General features: G+C 39.1%; 1 protein-coding gene across 1 annotated transcript in view; it reads left to right on the top strand.

Annotated features, from left to right (window-relative positions):
- Nucleotides 1-5,996: 5,996 nt before the first annotated feature.
- Nucleotides 5,997-19,665, top strand: part of LOC149188021 (uncharacterized) — a 47,026-nt gene continuing 33,357 nt past the window's right edge. Inside the window, exon 1 of the mRNA XM_089411543.1 lies at nt 5,997-6,930. Coding sequence (XP_089267669.1) covers nt 6,076-6,930 — 855 coding nt within the window. The 5' untranslated portion in view covers nt 5,997-6,075. The remainder of the gene's footprint in view (nt 6,931-19,665) is intronic.

Below are 19,665 nucleotides of genomic sequence, written 5' to 3' on the forward strand. Positions count from 1 at the left end.
CCCATTTCATGGAAATCAACCCTTTCACAAAACAGACACTCGTGGGTTTCCAAGTCTCACACAACATGGTGGATGATTAAAGTGGATATTTTGTATCACATATGAATACATGTTTAATAATGCATGACATTTCACTTCTTTACTTGGCTTGATAACTTGGTGATATGTGCCATTTCGTGTTTGCAAAAATTGTGCAAACAAGCAAGGTGGAGATGAAGGTGGCACTCCTGTACTAATTATACTTTTAGCTAGGGCACATTGTACCAAAATTAAGGTGTTGTTCATGAACTTTAAGAGCAACATAGCAGTTGGGATCTACCTCGAGTTCTTGAAGTACCTTGGTTTGACATGTTTCCTTTGTACCTTTAACTATATTTAAACCATAGTGGACTACAAATCCCAAGTAGGGAAATGACTGGCGAGAGAGCCAACTCTCATTGTTTATGGGACTACAACAAAATGATTGAGGTTGATCCTGTTGATTTTTCCACGATACTTAAGAATCAAGTTTGAGTCTAAAATCACGATCACAAACACACTCAAATGCCACAACACAAGCACTTTACATAGCGGAAAATAAATAACAGTGGACCAACCACATGTACAAGACAAATTTTAACCCACAATTTGTTATATTACAAATATTTAATGCAACAATTTTAGGGCTCCTGTACCAGGGATCACGACCCTTACAATCAACTGTGATATAAGACACAACTAGAGCTTGGTATCAACAACTATGATGATTGATCTTTCCCTGAACAAAGTACACTTGACTTACTTGCTGATGGTGCACATCCATAGTCCTTTCAATCCACGTACCTTGAACACATATGGCAGGTAGTTTTCCTCCTCTTTTGCTAATCACTGCAACTTTTGATCCCTCAGAAAACTCACATCTCCAGCGCATCAAACTGCGACTATCAACCCTCCTGCTACTCCAATAGTGATTTAGCTTTGGCCCATAAATTTTTTCCCACTAGATGCTCTCCTGCTCCACCAAGAGTTCCATCTCTTAGGGTATTCACAACTACCCTCTTCTTGCATCTATGTTACTCCAAAGAAGACCAAACTTAGGGCTCAACAAACTTCCCTCTTATACTTAGTTTGTCCACCTACAATCACACTGAACTAGGTCACACAAAACTACCCTCACATAATCCACAAGCTGACGTATCTATGGCTCAATCCACAACCCACTCTTCTATAATTTTCCTCCTCAAATTGTACATAACTAAGGCTCTTCGTAATATCCCACAAAAAAATGGATCCTCACTATAACTTAGGGCTACTGGTCTATTGGTCAATGCCTATTAACAAACCTACCATCCCTAGCAAATCATCCATAAGAATACCAATCACTTACCTCTTCAAGACGTCCAACATAGTCCTGAATTTGTCACGGTTTTGAGCACAATGAATAGAGGTTTGCAGACCTCTTTTAGGGTTCCTGAACCAACTCCATGCCAGCCCTACTTTCTGTCACAATAGACCTCACAAACACTTGTAACCATTTCTTCCAACCACTGAAATATCTGCGCTAATCCTTTAAGTAATGCGACCTTGCTCCAGCTATATGACAGGCCTTTCGACCCTCCAAAACAATCACTGTAGGGGACTTGACCATCCTCTTAAGAAACTAATTTTACTGCGGCTAGATCACATAGAATTACCATCAACTTCATGTCCAAAACTCAACTACACATGTCTAACAAGATCCCTAACTTGGCCAATCTAAAATAACACAAGAAAAATAAAAACTTCGATCTTTTTCTTCACTTGGATGAGTTGCTTTAGGTCTACGACCTCCTTAGATTGTTATTCACTTTGATGAGATGCACTTGGATGGATGCTCTCTAATTAACTAATTTGATCTTTACTTACATCAATCTTGGTGGAGTCTTTTAGCCCTCAAGGGACACTACTTCCACCAAGCTGACTTGAGTTGGTATCTCAATCGTAGATAACTTAAGAGATAAAAATATTCTCGTTCATCCAATGCCACCTCATTGAGGCCTTTGGTACCCCTTAGCCCCTTAAGGGTGCCCCATATGTTCTTAATGATCAAAACATCAAAATCTCCTCTTAGTTTTGTGCCCACAACTTTGGGTGCAAAACCCACTGCTTGGGTACACTTGTCCATAAAGCCCATGTGGGCCAAACTTCTCCCGAATCTAGTACTACCCTATGGTGTGGGAGTACCTCCCAAACTATACAAATCAACAGATCCTTGAGGATAAAAGCACTCTTCCTAGCATAGGCACTAGCCCATAAACAATTTGACATGACATTTCGTGCTAGTTAGGGCACCCGATGATTTTGTTCTTAAGGATCTTTAGTAGTTTACATTATGATGCCTTTCTTAAGTACCTTAGATTTTAAAATGTAGTCACTCACAAGGTATCCAAGAATAAGATAGAAAACCGACTTTACTTGATTATATCAAAATACCATCAAGGTGGAGAAACACCTTGCAATGATCCTTTTATGGAAGGAATCCATTCCTTTTCATTTGCCTCTTATGGTTGTGTGACATTTCAATGAGCTAATATCCAAATATAAAAACCTTGACATTTCCCATAAGGATGATTCCATTCTTGTTTATAACTAAGAAGAGAACCGTAATCATAACAACCTCCTAACTACTAGTGAACCTGTTTAACCCGACTATGTTATATTTACATATTACAAAGCACCATCGTGAGTTTTATTTAATAATAATAAGCATAGTGGACCTAGTCCACCTTACATTGAATGATTTTCACTATTACTACTCTATTATGGGCTCTTTAGCCACCCATTATATGTCCAGTGAGGATCCCAACTTTCCAACCTCCATTGGAAAAGCATTGCCCTCAACCATAAACTAGGGTCCCATGGATGAGTGTTGACTACAACATTGAAGTAACCCAAAGAACCAGGGTCCCATGTACAAGCGCTACCCCATTTTGAAGTAATGTAATAAGCTCCACCATAAACTTGGATCCATGTATAAGTGTTGACAACTACGTTTACGTGTCTAGTGTCCCATGTGCAAGTACCAACTACAATACGTAAGTAATCCAAGGAGTTTATCCATAAACCCAAGTTCCATGTCCAAGGGCTCATCTTAAATCCTCACTAAGTATACTTAAGATCAATACTCGACTGAGAATGGCGCTCTAAATGCTTAACATAGTCGTGTGGATCCAAATATATAGATCAAACCATATCCAAAAAATTGCTCACATAAGTGTAATAGGTTTGATGTGGATTTGGAAGGTACAATATTACTAGAGAATAGGAAAGATGAAAATTAGTAGTCATAACTAGCTCTTGACTTCCTGCAACAATGTTCTCCACATAAGATGGAGAAGAGTCATCAAATATTTAGAAGGTGAAAGTAGATGTTTTCCTATAAATTAGAATTGTCCATATACCATTTATCACAAGCCTTTTGTAAATCACACCAACCCTAACATATGTTTCTTGTATAATCATCTTCAACATCACCCCAAATTTCCATCCTTTAGATTGCTTCATAGGCTTCTTGTATCTTTTGTATGCAGTGCTCCATTTGGAGTCACACTATACAAACTCCTTCACACAGTTGAATATTTTCCACTTTGTGTAACTATGTTTGATATACTCTTCATATTCCATAGGCTCTTCAAGAAAAATTATAGGAGGGGTTTCTTCCGCATAATTTGCATTTGCCATATGATCTACATAGATTACTAGATATTCTTCAAGCAGGGGGGCTGATATATATGTGTAAAGTGCCATTAGTCATTATAAGTACGAGATCTAGGGCATTGAGGATGAAAATTTGCAAGGGTTGTAGCACATTCAATATTGATCGGGAGTATATAATATAATATAACATACAAAATTAAATCCCAAAATTCCTTTTGCAATGGCATTGGCATGATGATAATCTTAAGCACCCTACCAAAAGATATTTGCACTATAGTCCACACGATGGTCACATAAAAACTCTAAAATCATGATATATTCACTTCTTGAATTAATTTGGACAATTTATTTTGAACACAAGTGTTTTTTCACGATGAACTCATAAATATAGATAATTTCTTCCAATTACATTCGAAAATTTATAGTAGTTGACTTGAGTGTCATGACTGTGTTCTTCCCTTGGAAAACCTACGAAATAGAGAAAACAAATCTTTTTTTTTTGCCCAAGATAGAGCTCTAATACCACTTGTTAAGTACCTTAGATATGGAAACATTCTTACTCACAAAATATAAAAGAATAATGTATATAGTCCCATTTGCTTGATTATATCAAAATACCCTTAAAGCAGGGTAACCCATTACAATGATTCTTTTATGGAAGGAATCTCTCTTAAAGTTTAGAAACCTTGGCGAATATTAGTAATCCCTAACATGCAAACTGCAAAATCCTTGGCAATATTTTTGTTTAAAGAATCAAAATTTTAAAGTATTTATAGTGTATAACATTTTGATGGTTTTTAAGGTAAAATATTTTACGCTATAAACTTTGGGCGAATCATTTTGAGGAAAAATGAAAATTCATGATTTTTTTTCTTCAAAATTGCATGAGAAATTAGCCATCTTTGAATACTAACCCTTAAAATTTTCCCTGCATAGCATTTAATATTTACAAGAATAGTAAATCTAGTCCACCTTATATTCAATGATGTCCATTAATATTACTCTACTATAAACCCTTTAACCATCCATTATATTCTTAAAAAGGAATAACAAGAATAGTAAATCTAGTCTACCTTATATTCAATGATGTCCATTAATATTACTCTACTATAAACCCTTTAACCATCCATTATATTCTTAAAAAGGATCATAATAGATTTTGTTCTTAAAAATCTTTAGTAATTTACCCTGTATTACCTTTCTAGAGAACAATTATTTGTTGGTCTTGTACAACATTCATTTTGATTCATTACTAAGATTGGTGGATTTTTTTAAAGTAAATTCCCCTCTTCTTGCTCAATTCAAGGAAAAAATACATAATATAACATATTTCAATATAATCCACATATTTTAGGATAACTATACATGGTCATATCAATAAGACTTGAATTTGGGTGAGAAGGCTATCATTAAACCCTCCCAACCCCTTGGGACACACTCAATTGACTAATAAGATTGATAGATATCAATATTATCTTTGTTACCACTGAAAGAGTGTATGTTTCCAAAGTTATTCATATTGAGATTTTTTTTTTTGAGATGAAATTGTGTGAAGGATGCTTAATCCTATCCAACATTTCGGATGTTTCCAAAGTTATTCATATTGAGATTTTTTTTTTGAGATAAAATTGTGTGGAGGATGTTTAATCCTATCCAACATTTCGGGCAGACACTCCACACTCAGTGTCCACCCAAAATATTGAACAAGATTAAACATCCTCCACACAATTTAGTTCGAAAAAAATTCTCTTAACTTGTAACCACAGTTTGTAAAACCCATTTTTATGATTTAAAATACACACCCAAAATAATCCATCTGCACACAATTTCATTCCAAAAAAATTCTCACCCATTTTTATAATTTAAAATACATATAAATTTAATTATATATAATAAAAGAAAATAACATTTCTTCATTAAACAAAGTCTATGACCATGGATGAAATGTCCACCATAAATTTTGGACATAATTAAACATCCACAAAGACATTCCTTATCTAGTACACTTGTGAAGAGAATGATTTATGGCAAAGTCCATCCAATGAATAATAAATAATAACATTGTACAACGTATCCTTGTACCGAGGAGATTGCGGGATGATTCCCAATTTCTTTTTCCACTAAAGGCCATCGTTATCCGCAGAAGCGAAAGCTTTGCATTGCGAGATCGGAGGAACAACGCCACCCGTCACGTGGTCTACGGCCACATGTGAGGCCCTAGGGCCACAGGGAGGGCCCAAACGATGGATGGCACTTTTCCCGATGAATCTCCTGCCAACAACGCAAAAATAAAAACCAAAATTATTTCACGCTTTTCCGATATAGAAGACATGGCCACTGTTTGCGTGACTATATCTAGACGAGCTGCGGGATTGAGCAGAACTATTCTGAGGGACTGCAATGGCAGCGGAAGTCGAAACGTGGTGGGTATTGCCAGCGGGCTTAGTCTGTTTGTCGGCCCTGCTTCTTCTTCTTCTGCTAGTTTTAGCGAAGAAGAACCATCCCACGCCCAAGGATTTGACGCTTTCCACATCTGGCGAAACAGGGAAGCCAAGTACTAATTCGCAGCGAAGGTTGGTTTTGGAGATCCTCATGTCCTCGGGACGAACCAAGAGCTTCCGGCTAAAGCTGGAGGCCGACGCCGCCAATTTCACTGCGCTGACAAATCTGGCTTCGTCGTTCCAGTCCGCCGGGAATGGGTGCCCATGTGACCCTGCGGACGCCGAAGAAAAGGAAGAGGAGGGGGAAGAAACTAGGGCTTCAGGGGTCCCGAAGGCGCTCCATAAGGCCCGGTCGGTAACGAGCCATGTGACCTTAGGCATGGAAAATAACGTCACTGGCGCTGAGGCGGAGGGGAATTACGTTGTGCTGGAGGCAGAGGAGGGGAATTATAGTGGCCTGGAGGCGGAGACGAAGATGTCCGGCGATGACGTGGCGGGGCTAGGTGGAGAGGGATGCGAATCTGTTTGGGCAGATGGTAGGGTGGAGAAGAAAAGGAGGCGGCGGCGGAGGAGACGGAAGAAAAAAGCGGCGGCGAACGGGGAGCTTGTGACGGGGAGGGGCGGAGAAGAAGAAGAAGAAGAGGGGGAGCTAGGGTGCACATGCGGCAATTGGAAGGTTGGGGATTGCCATAAGGGCAGCTGCCCCTATCCATTCACCTCCTTGGGCAGAGGGAGCGTGATGCAGAGGAGAATTAAGCAGCAGTACGATGAGCTCCTTCACTCTAATAAGGCCGGCCCTCTCACCTTAGCCCAGGTATATCAACTAGTACCACCAGTCTATGACATTTTCTATATATATATATATATATATATAATTTTTTTTTAAAGATCAAACTGACGCGAAAAATCAACACTATTGGGAGATTTGTTCACCGTGACTGAGTGAATGTAATGCTGACGTGGCATGCTAACGAAAAATATTACCTAAAAAATAAATATTCATGCCAACGAAAAATATTACCTAAAATATAAATATTAACTTATTATTATGAAATTAGGAAAAAAACATCTACAAAAATAAATATTCATGCCAACGAAAAATATTACCTAAAATATAAATATTTACTTATTATTATGAAATTAGGAAAAAAACATCTACATAGATATATATAACCCTAGATCAATGTTATCAAGTATCTTAACATGCAAAACATTTGAATTATAAAATTAGGAAAACACATCTACGTAGATATATATAACCCTAGATCAATGTTATCAAGTATCTTAACATGCAAAACATTTGAACCTCAATCAGATTTTATCCCTCTCTGCTTGAAATATTTCATCCCTGATGTTTTCCAAAGCAAACATAGCAGGATTCCCCGTATTCCCAAAAATTCCAGATAGAGGGTGGTGTAACTGGAAACCACAATATCCACTGGTAATCACGAGGGACTTAATTGGGTTTGAATCTATGACATATATTCTCCCCATCAACCAAATGCCTTGCGTAAATGGTTCAACCAATTGAGCTGCGGCATGAACTTAAAAGTGTAAGAGGGGTTTTTACCCATGGACAATAGGTCTAGAAGAGGTTTTACCATATGCGGCAAGGCTATAGTAAATTTCTACCTTATCTCCCCATGTGAGTCATAGATATAACATACACACACATTTTTAAATGAGAATATATATTTTAATATTATGGATGATAAATCTGAGAAGAAGCTCAACTTGTTCTCAAACACTTAACACTTCAACAAAGAATAGGGTTTGCTGGAACCTTGCGAATTGTTAAATTTCCAATACTAGCCCAGATTTATTTATGCCTCAACAATTTTTATTCCCATAAAATTATTTTATTACTTCAAACAGAATTTTGAATTGCTTGAAAATAAAATCATTGGCAGACATCAAAGATGGTACGTATAACATTGCAGACACCACATATATTGGACATGGCAGACATCTCATATATTGGACATGGTAGACATCATGTATTTGACACGGCAGGCGTCTCTTGTATGGATATGACAGACATCATGTATTTAACATGATAAACATCTTATATATTGGACATGGCAGACATCACATATTTGACATGGCAGACATCTCAGGTATGGACATAGTAGACATCAGAAATTTGGCATGGCAGACACCATACATTTGACATGGCAGACTCCACCTGCATGGTCACCATGACATCTCTGTGGTTGTGTATCTCTTTATGTCCTCATATCTCCGTAGCAAATTTATTGTGATACTTTGGATACTTTGACAAAGATGCCTGTACTATGTCCCACTTAATACATGGCCTCTCTAATGCATATAATCCTATGCATATTGCTTGGGATCTAATGTTATCCTGATGACAGAAGATATAATACTTAAACAGTTTCAGAGGTGGATCAGTGATGGTATATAGTGGCAGGGACAAAGATAACAAAGCTATACAATATCATGAACAATGGAACTAATGTTTGGTGGCAGTAAACCATGATATGGCAGTATTGTTGATGTATCTCAATATACTTTGTATCTTAGCTGGACAATTGATGAAATCTAATAGAAGAAGAAGAATTGAATTCTTGGTTTTCCACCTTGTGGGGTTTTGCCCTGGTCTTTGACCAATCCTAGTGTCTCTATGTGTGTGTATGCTTTGCTTCTAATATTCCTTTTATTTCCGCTGCATTTTTGTTGATGTTGTTCTTTCTACATAATTGCTAATGATGTTAAGTTATATTGGGGTGAATGAATATGTAAATTATGAAAAGTATATAAGAATGCAATTATCAAAGCAAAGAACAATACGCCCTAAGAAAAATTAACATGGTAATAGAGCTGGGCTGAAGAAAGTTATTGAGATCACCCCTATAAAGTCACTGATGATTGAAGCAAGTGAAAATGGCGGAGACCTAAAAGAATGCCAGAATTTGAAGTAAACCCTAGACAACTTTGTTCTAGCAAGAGAGGTTAGGGTTTGGAAGCGACCCCTGAAGTGTGCTTGGAATAAGAGTTGGGATATAATAAATGCTTGGGATCTTGAAACCCTAGCACAATCAGTGAAAGGTTGATCCAACACTGTGGCAAATTCTATGTAACCCTAGGTATAACATTGCAGACACCACATATATTGGACATTGCAGACATCTCATATATTGGACATGGTAGACATCATGTATTTGACACGGCAGGCGTCTCTTGTATGGATATGACAAACATCATGTATTTAACATGATAAACATCTTATATATTGGACATGGTAGACATCACATATTTGACATGGCGGACATCTTAGGTATGGACATAGTAGACATCATAAATTTGGCATGGCAGACACCATATATTTGACATGGCAGACTCCACCTGCATTGACATGGCAGAGTCCACCTGCATGGTTACCATGACATCTCTGTGGTTGTGTATCTCTTTATGTCCTCATATCTCCGTAGCAAATTTATTGTGATACTTTGGATACTTTGACAAAGATGCCTGTACTATGTCCCACTTTATACATGACCTCTCTAATGCATATAATCCTATGCATATTGCTTGGGATCTAATGTTATCCTGATGACAGAAGATATAATACTTAGACAGTTTCAAAGGTGGATCAGTGATGGTATATAGTGGCAGGGACAAAGATAACAAAGCTATACAATATCATGAACAATGGAACTAATGTTTGGTGGCAGTAAACCATGATATGGCAGTATTGTTGATGTATCTCAATATAGTTTGTATCTTAGCTGGACAGTTGATGAAATCTAATAGAAGAAGAATTGAACTCTTGGTTTTCCACCTTGTGGGGTTTTGCCCTGGTCTCTGACCAATCCTAGTGTCTCTATGTGTGTGTATGCTTTGCTTCTAATATTCTTTTTATTTCCGCTGCATTTTTGTTGATGTTGTTCTTTCTACATAATTGCTAATGATGTTAAGTTATATTGGGGTGAATGAATATGTAAATTATGAAAAGTATATAAGAATGCAATTATCAAAGCAAAGAACAATACGCGCTAAGAAAAATTAACATGGTATTAGAGCTGGGCTGAAGAAAATTTATTGAGATCACCCCTGTAAAGTCACCGATGATTGAAGCAAGTGAAAATGGCGGAGACCTAAAAGAATGCCAGGATTTGAAGTAAACCCTAGACAATTTTTTTCTAGTAAGAGAGGTTAGGGTTTGGAAGCAACCCCTGAAGTGTGCTTGCAATAAGAGTTTGGATATAATAAATGCTTGGGATCTTGAAACCCTAGCACAACCAGTGAAAGGTTGATCCAACACTGTGGCAAATTCTATGTAACCCTAGGTATAACATGGCAGACGCCACATATATTGGACATGGCAGACATCTCATATATTGGACATGGTAGACGTCATGTATTTGACACGACAGGCGTCTCTTGTATGGATATGACAGACATCATGTATTTAACATGATAAACATCTTATATATTGGACATGGCAGACATCACATATTTGACATGGCGGACATCTCAGGTATGGACAAGTAGACATCATAAATTTGGCATGGCAGACACCATACATTTGACATGGCAGACTCCACCTACATTGACATGGCAGACTCCACCTACATTGACATGGTCACCATGACATATCTGTGGTTGTGTATCTCTTTATGTCCTCATATCTCCGTAGCAAATTTATTGTGATACTTTGACAAATATGCCTGTACCATGTCCCACTTAATACATGACCTCTCTAATGCATATAATCCTATGCATACTGCTTGGGATCTAATGTTATTCTGATGAAAGAAGATATAATACTTAGACAGTTTCAAAGGTGGATCAGTGATGGTATATAGTGGCAAGGACAAAGATAACAAAGCTATACACTATCATGAACAATGGAACTAATGCTTGGGCGCAGTAAACCATGATATGGCAGTATTGTTGATGTATCTCAATATACTTTGTATCTTAGCTGGACAATTGATGAAATCTAATAGAAGAAGAAGAATTGAATTCTGGGTTTTCCACCTTGTGGGGTTTTTCCCTGGTCTTTGACCAATCCTAGTGCCTTTATGTGTTTGTATGCTTTGCTTCTAATATTCCTTTTATTTCTGCTGCATTTTTGTTGATGTTGTTCTTTCTACATAATTGCTAATGATGTTAAGTTATATTATTGTGAATGAATATGTAAATTATGAAAAGTATATAAGAATGCAATTATCAAAGCAGAGAACAATACGCCCTAAGAAAAATTAACATGGTATCAGAGTTGTGCTGAAGAAAAGTTATTGAGATCACCCCTGTAAAGTCACTGATGATTGAAGCAAGTGAAATGGCGGAGACCTAAAAGAATGCCAGGATTTGAAGTAAACCCTAGACAACTTTGTTCTAGCAAGAGATGTTAGGGTTTGATGGTTAGGGTTTGGAAGAAACCCCTGAAGTGTGCTTGGAAGAAGAGTTTGGATATAATAAATGCTTGGGATCTTGAAACCCTAGCACAATCAGTGAAAGGTTGATCCAACACTGTGGCAAATTCTATGTAACCCTAGGTAAACTAATCTCACTCTAGGAGATGGTGTGATGATCATTGGACTTAGCTACTGATAAAGAAGATTAAAGGCAACATTGACATAATGACTCTTGGAGGTTGGATCAAGAGGGAGCTCATCACCTCTTGTTAAAGGTAAGTACCTTCTAGATTTATGTTATGACATTGCTCTTGGTTAGATTTATTTTGATTGTGATTTATCATTCTTGCATGAAGATTTGAGTATCTGAGTATTTCTAACCTCTTGATGAAGATTTGATTAGTTGATCTTTCTTAAGGATCATTTAGATGCACGCTGGTGCAACAAGAAGAAATTGGTGCAGGAACAAGATGAAAGTTGGTACAGGAAAGAGGAAGCTAGAGCAATATGCAAACTCTATTACTGCCAATGACAAAGCATATATGAATGCTACAAGTTGATAAAGGTATCTGAATGTTGCAAGGTATATTATATTTTTTCTATGCTTTTGATTTCATTGCGATGTTGGACAACAAGTTAAGCCCAAAAGTATGCCAAAATATTTTCGTGAGCACATATGAAAGTAAGTATGATCTTTGGTACATGTGATATATTGGTGCATATGACTTAAGTTTTCTTGGTATCTTGAATACGTTTTACAATACCTGTATATGAAGCAACTGATGATGACTTGTCATGACCATGACATAGAAAGAACCTAATATAGTTTGACGTAGTGATCTGACAATTTTGTTGATGCATGACAGTAATATGAGAGACAGGTTGATGTTGTGTTTGATGACGATTGAAGAGGCTTCTCATTCAGAATAAGAAACCCATGATTAGATCCCAACACCTATTACTTAATTGCGGTGGATGATTAGAAGTCAAATGATTACATAATGAAACAATGAACATATGATGTTACTGAGAGTATGCCTTTGATTATTGATTTTATGAGCTAACAATGCTTTGCTGACAGGATTGGTTTACCCCATGCAGTATTAAGATCCACTTCTAGTATAAAAGCACTTTTATGATATGTTGGATTACATTAGTGAATTATTGTTACCGAGTTAAATAAAATTTGGTCATAACTGGAACTATGGCATCTTCATGAATTGAGAGACTACTGCTGGATGAGACAAGCTTAAGCTCACGTTTGCTGCCTATCTGCGCAAGAGGGAGAAATGATGAGTATGTTATCCTTTTTCTTAGTGCTACATATTTTGCTCTGACGTTTGATGCCCTATATGAATAGGATAACAAAGAACTGTTGCTCATGGTAATGTATGAGGCAATATGTTAATTTTAGGTATGTTCTGTTGCTTAGCGCAATTTACTTCAATTTTTCCATATTAGCCTAATGACAATATTCAGATTAGCAATCACATCAACATGATAGCAAAGTGCAGATAGAACATAAACATAAATCGCAGAAAACAAGCCAAGACCAGAGGACACAAGATGTGGCACCGGCCAGGGACAAACCCCAATGTGGGGAAACCCTTGAGCAATTCTTCTTATATTCTTCAATAGTTCAATAGAGAGAGATATAGTACATATACATAAGAAGTCAACACTTTGACTTGACAAGATCAAACGTCAGAGATCTTCACCATGAAGATAACACAATGAGGTTGCAGATCTGATGACAAGGACTGCAGATCCAAACTTAGGTGAAGGCCTACTTCTTCAGCTGATTCTCCAAGGTGATTCCATCACCATGCTGCATCCAATCATCCTGCATCCATCATGCTGCAACCATGCTGCATCTATCGTGCATCCAACCATGCCGCATTCATCACTATGACAATATTTTTGTCAAACTCATGTTGCAGCAACATCATACAACCCTCTAATAGTTTGAGATCTTAGCAATTTTACAATGTTAATGATTTGAGCCTTCAAATATCCATATGAAATTGACTGTGATGTTATGGCCTGCGGCCTAACACACAGTTTTCAAGCAACATATTCATTGTGCTTGTCCCTTCACACAGTGACCCACTCAGCGTATAAACAACAGTCACAAGCACCTCCTTACATCAGATTCTTCTTTTCTTTAAATCGACCTCAGGAACAATACTAACATGGCCAAACAGTTATGTTGCCACCTACAACAATGTGACAATATCACAGATCCTTTGCTGTAATGTAATTACCCTTGCAGCGGTTTAGTTGTAGCATCTAAGGGTCCTTTCATACATAGATACGGGTTCCTTAAATTAAGGCTTTCCTCCTTTATTTGCTGCAACCAAGATGTCCTCCTTTAGGACTGGGACAAGGGCAACACTAGCACTACTTTGACAGCAGAAGAGGGCACACCTGAATGGAGCTTAAACTCCTTGATTGGTAAAGGATGGAACCTCCTTATTGGAATGCGGCTAGGGTAGATAGGAGCCTCATCAAATTGCTGCGTATGAGTGCCTCTTGACTGCGTTTAGACTGCAGATCAGACCCCTTCCTTGGACAACAAATAAATCTCTTCCTTGACTGCGTCTAGGGCATGCTAGAACACTAGCTCATGATAGCGTATAAACCCTCATTGACTGCGGCTTTGAGTAGCATATAGAAGGCCAGATCTTGCTGCAAAGATTCCCTCCTTGACTGTGTCCTAGATGTCTTCTATGACTCCTCCGGGACAACGTTTAGGTCACATAAGGATCTTTGTGTTTAGGGCAAATTGACAGCGTTAGAACTTCTCCTTGCTGCACTTATAGAAGCCTCCTCCATGACTGCGTTGAGGTCTTTATTTCATGACTGCTAGGGCAGCGTTAGGGCTTCTTCATTAGGGCAACATTAGGGCTTCATTAGGGTAGTGTTAGAGCTTCTCCATTAGGGCAGCGTAGAGCCTAGGGCACTCCCTCTAGATCTCTCCTTCATCAAAACCCAAAATAGAAATGAAGAGAGATCACAAGAGTGTGTGAAAATGACTTGAAGGCCACCTCTATTTATAGTAAAATGTTGAGGATAGGTGGGGGCAATTTGGTTGCTGGCCGACCTTGACGAATTGTCACATAACACAAATAAATTCATATCTCCATGAATACATGTCGAAATCAGATGATCTTTAGATCAATCCTACACCTCTTGACGAGAGGAATCCAAGAAAAATATCAGCTGCCATAAATAAGAAGACCCTCATGGAGTTTGGCCCTAGTTGCCAATTTTAACACTCCCTCTCAACTAGGGAGAACTCCATCTACTAATCCATCTGCCAGTCTGTACTATCTCAGTTATCAGTGCCCTGCACTGCTCTGCTCTGTTGAACCTTGAAGAAGAAGAAGTGGTCGAGAATGTATCATACCATCCTCTACTAACCCGAAGTTAGTCCCATATAAAAGAGAGTGTCTCATACCACTCTTATTGACCCGAAGCCAGTTCCAATAAAGAGAGTGTGTCATACCACTCTTACTGATTCGAAATCAGTTCCAAATAAAGAGAGTGTGTCATACCACTTTTACTGATCTGAAATTAGTTCCAAATAAAGAGAGTGTATCATACCACTCTTACTGATCTGAAATCAGTTCCAAAAGAGAGTGAGTTATATCACTCTTACTGACTCGAAGTCAGTTCCAATTGATCACAGGTCAATATCATCCTAGCATAGGGAGTATGATAGTTACACGATGTGTCCATCGATACTACTATGGTCCCTATCTTCATTTCCCTACTCATTGGCCAAATGAGAGGTACTTACCATGAGTCCCAGACTGCATGGATAGGATGTCTCAGTAGGAGAAGGATGAACCACTCATCCTGCCTACATGTCGCCAGGGGTATCCCTAGGGAAGGCTAAACCACTCAGCCTGCCTACATAGCAGACCACTAGGGGAAGGTTGAACCATTCACCCTATGGTTGCTCATCGCTCCAAGAAGTACCCCCAAGTCGCTCGAAGCTTCTAGAGCTCAATGTCCATATTATACTAGACCTTCAGGACAGAGTCTCTCCACAACTCCTAGTCGTTCTCAGAAAGTCAAGAATTTGACCTTTCCTAGGGGCTTCATCTGAATATCGACGACTTGCACATCAGCCCCAATGTGTTGGAGCCTTCTTGCTCCCCATTGTACCATATCCCTGATAAAGTGGTACCTGATGTTTATATTCTTGGAGCGACCATAGAACACGGGATTCCTCAACAAATGAATCCCATAGTGGTTGTCACAGAAGATCATGGTGGTATCCAACATGTGTCCAAACAATTCACTGAAGAGCTTCCTCAACCAGGCAACTTGACACGAGGTCATACTCGTAGCTATGTATTCGGCCTCAGTGGTGCTCAAAGCAACCGACTTCTGCTTCCTACTCATCCAAGGTATCAAAGCAGAACCCAAAGAGAACCAACACCCAGGAGCGCTCTTGCAATCCTCCACACTGCCTGCCTAATCAGCATCAGAATAATGATGCAGCTTCACATTTCTAGCAGTGCATCTCAATCCATGAGAGATTGTGCCCTGAAGATATCTCAAATGATTCTTGGCACCAATCCAGTGAGGCTCAACCATATATGAGCTCAACATGCTAATTGCAAAACATATATCTGGACGAGAGTTCACCAAGAACATCAATGCTAGTATGAGTTTATGAAACTCAGAGGCATTTCCCAAATCAGGTCTAGCATCACTACCGCATAACTTCTTAAAGTTAGGCTTCATTGAGGTAGTCATGGGCTTGCAGTTCACCATTCCAAATCCAGAATCCAACTCTCTCTTACTTTTGTAAATGAGAGGGTCTGTACCTACCAGAAAGAGAGCGTCCACATAAGGTACCAGTATGAGAGGTTTATCATCCATAACCTCAAAGTAATGATTTGGATCGGCTTCACTCCTAGTGAATCTCAGCTTCATCAGATAACTGTCAATCCTCTCATACCAAGCTCGGGGTGCTTGCTTTAAATCATAGAGAGCTTTCCTTCACCTGCATACATGAGATTCCTGATCATGAATCTCAAACCCCTCGGGTTGCTCCACATCTGAGGTCTTGCTATTACATGAGGGGAATGGTCCCCTTTGTAAGATTTCCTTTGGTACATCTCGGGCATGTACCTTCATGCTCTTCTTGAATTCAGGCATCCCTGTCACCATCTGTCTCACATCGGGTAGGGCCCCACAATGAAGATGGGCAGACCTCCGGTGCCATAGAAGAGATGTGACATATGACATGGTCTCCATTGGACTTCCTGCAATTTGATACAAATTGCCAACCCTGAACCCAAGAGTAAAAGCATCTTTAAAATTCTTTTTCCAAACACGTACCTTTCCATTGATGAATGCCACCTTGAAACCTTTGACTTCCATTGTCGAAATGGACACCAGGTTCTTCTTGAGATCAGGTACATAAAGAACTTCTTGTAAATGAATCATGTTACCCTCATTCAATTGAGGGGTAACATTCCTTACACCCTTTCCGGGATAGGTGGCATTGACTCCAAGTATAATCTCCACGATTGTTTCCTTCTCTATCAAATTAGAGAGAGCTTCCTTCTATCCGATGAAGTGCCTTGAAGCACTACTATCAATAAGCCAGATTCCCAAAGAGTCCGGAGGAGAAGTAGTGGAGAGGGCCAATATAAGATAATACTCCTTTAGCTTATCAGAAACAACATTTGATTCTTCATACTTGGAGCTCCTTGCTTTCTTTGAAGAGTCGGCGATTTCCTTGATGACTTGCATTCCTCCGATCATTGAAGATGCCCTTGGAATGATTGTTATCATCATCAAGTGATGTGTCCCTTCTATTCGGACACTCCCTCGCATAATGGCCAAACTTATTGCAAGCAAGGCATCTGCCTTTCCTTTCATCCTTGGATCCAGACTTCCGATTGAAGTGACCTTTAGGTAGGCCACCAGATGCTTCTGTTGCGCCACTCTGATAATCTTCTTTGCTTCAACTTCACCCTTGGTGAATTTGAAGTGGGATGAGGAACCCATTGAGCCTTTTGACCTTGTCCAACTGTCTTCGGCGATTGCTCTTTCATTCTTGCTTGGGCTTTGTCTTCACCTCAACTCTGATACCATGTTAATTTTAGGTATTTTCTATGCTTAGCGCAATTTACTTCAATTTTTCCATATTAGCCGAATGACCATATTCAGATTAGTAATCACATCAACATGATATTAAGTGCAGATAGAACATAAACATAAATCGTAGAAAACAAGCCAAGACAAGAGGACACAAGATGTGGCACCAGCCAAGGACAAACCCCAATGTGGTGAAACCCTTGATCAATTCTTCTTATATTCTTAAATAGTTCAGCAGAGAGAGAGATAGTACATATACATCATAAGTCAACATTTTGACTTGACAAGATCAGACATCAGAGATCTTCACTATGAAGATGACATAATGAGGTTGCAGATCTGATGACAAGGACTATAGATCTGAACTCAGGTGAAGGTATATTTCTTCCACTGATTCTCTAAGGTGATTCCATCACCATGCTGCATCCAACACCATGCTGCAACCACGCTGCATCCATTGTGCATCCAACCATGCTGCATCCATCACTATGACAATAGTTTTGTCAACCTCATGTTGCAGCAGCATCATACATCCCTCTAATAGTTTGATATCTTAGAAGTTTTACAATGCTAATGATTTGAGCCTTCAAATATCCATACGAAATTGACTGTGATGTTATGGCATGCGGCCTAACACACAGTCTTCAGGCAGCGTATTCATTGTGCTTGTCCCTTCACACAGTGACCCAGTCAGCCTACAAACAACAGTCACAAGCACCTCCTTACTGCAGATTCTTCTTCTCTTTAAATCGACCTCAGGAACAATACTAACATGCCCAAACAGTTATGCTACCACCTACAACAATGTGACAATATCACAGATCCTCTGTTGTAATGTAATTACCCTTGCTACGGTTTAGTTGTAGCATCTAAGGGTCCTTTCATACATAGATAAGGGCTCCTTCAATTAAGGCTTTCCTCCTTTATTTGCTGCAGCCAAGATGTCCTCCTTTAGGACTGGGACAAGGGCAACACTAGCCCTACTTTGACAGCGGAAGAGGGCACACCTGAATGCAACTTAAACTCCTTGATTGGTAAAGGATGGAACCTCCTTATTGGACTGCGGCTAGGGCAGATAGGAGCCTCATCAAACTGCGGATTAGGGCTCCTAGATTAGGTTGCGTCTGAGTGCCTCTTCACTGCAGATTAGACCCCTTCCTTGGACAACATATAAATCTCTTCCTTGACTGCGTCTAGGGCACGCTAGAACACCAACTCATGACAACATATAAACCCTCATTGACTGCGGCTTTGAGTAGCATATAGAAGGCCAAATCTTGCTGCAAAGATACTCTCCTTGACTGCGTCCTAGATGTCTTCTATGACTCCTCCAGGACAATGTTTAGGTCACATAAGGATCTTTGCGTTTAGGGCAAATTGACAACGTTAGAACTTCTCCTTGCTGCACTTATAGAAGCCTCCTCCATGATTGCGTTGAGGTCTTTCTTTCATGACTGCTAGGGCAGTGTTAGGGCTTCTTCATTAGGGTAGCGTTAGGGCTTCATTAGGGCAATGTTAGAGCTTCATTAGGGCAATGTTAGAGCTTCTCCATTAGGGCAGCGTTAGAGCTTCATTAGGGCAACGTTAGAGCTTCTCCATTAGGGCAGCGTAGAGCCTAGGGCACTCCCTCTAGATCTCTCCTTCATCAAAACCCAAAACAAAAATGAAGAGAGATCACAAGAGTGTGTGTGAAAATGACTTGAAGGCCACCTCTATTTATTCACATAACACAAATAAATTCATATCTCCATGAATACATGTCGGAATCGGATGATCTTTAGATCAATCCTACACCTCTCGACGAGAGGAATCCAAGAAGAATATTAGCTGCCATAAATAAGAAGACCCTCATGGAGTTTGGCCCTAGTTGCCAATTTTAACACAATATGATTGAACTCTTCAGTAAGTTGTTTGAGTCAGTACCAGATAGTAATGTGGAAAAAGTCGAAGTCGGGATTAATTCGGCAAGGGTCCAAAAGTTGAAAAACTCGGCAAAGTCGGGAGTTTTTCGAAAAAGTCGGCAAAATTAAAAAAACACAAAA

The sequence above is a fragment of the Pinus tabuliformis genome, chromosome 3_1 (genome assembly GCF_031772625.1).
Source record: "Pinus tabuliformis cultivar Carrire ecotype Pingquan chromosome 3_1, CPIR1, whole genome shotgun sequence".
In the NCBI taxonomy this organism is placed as follows: domain Eukaryota; kingdom Viridiplantae; phylum Streptophyta; class Pinopsida; order Pinales; family Pinaceae; genus Pinus; species Pinus tabuliformis.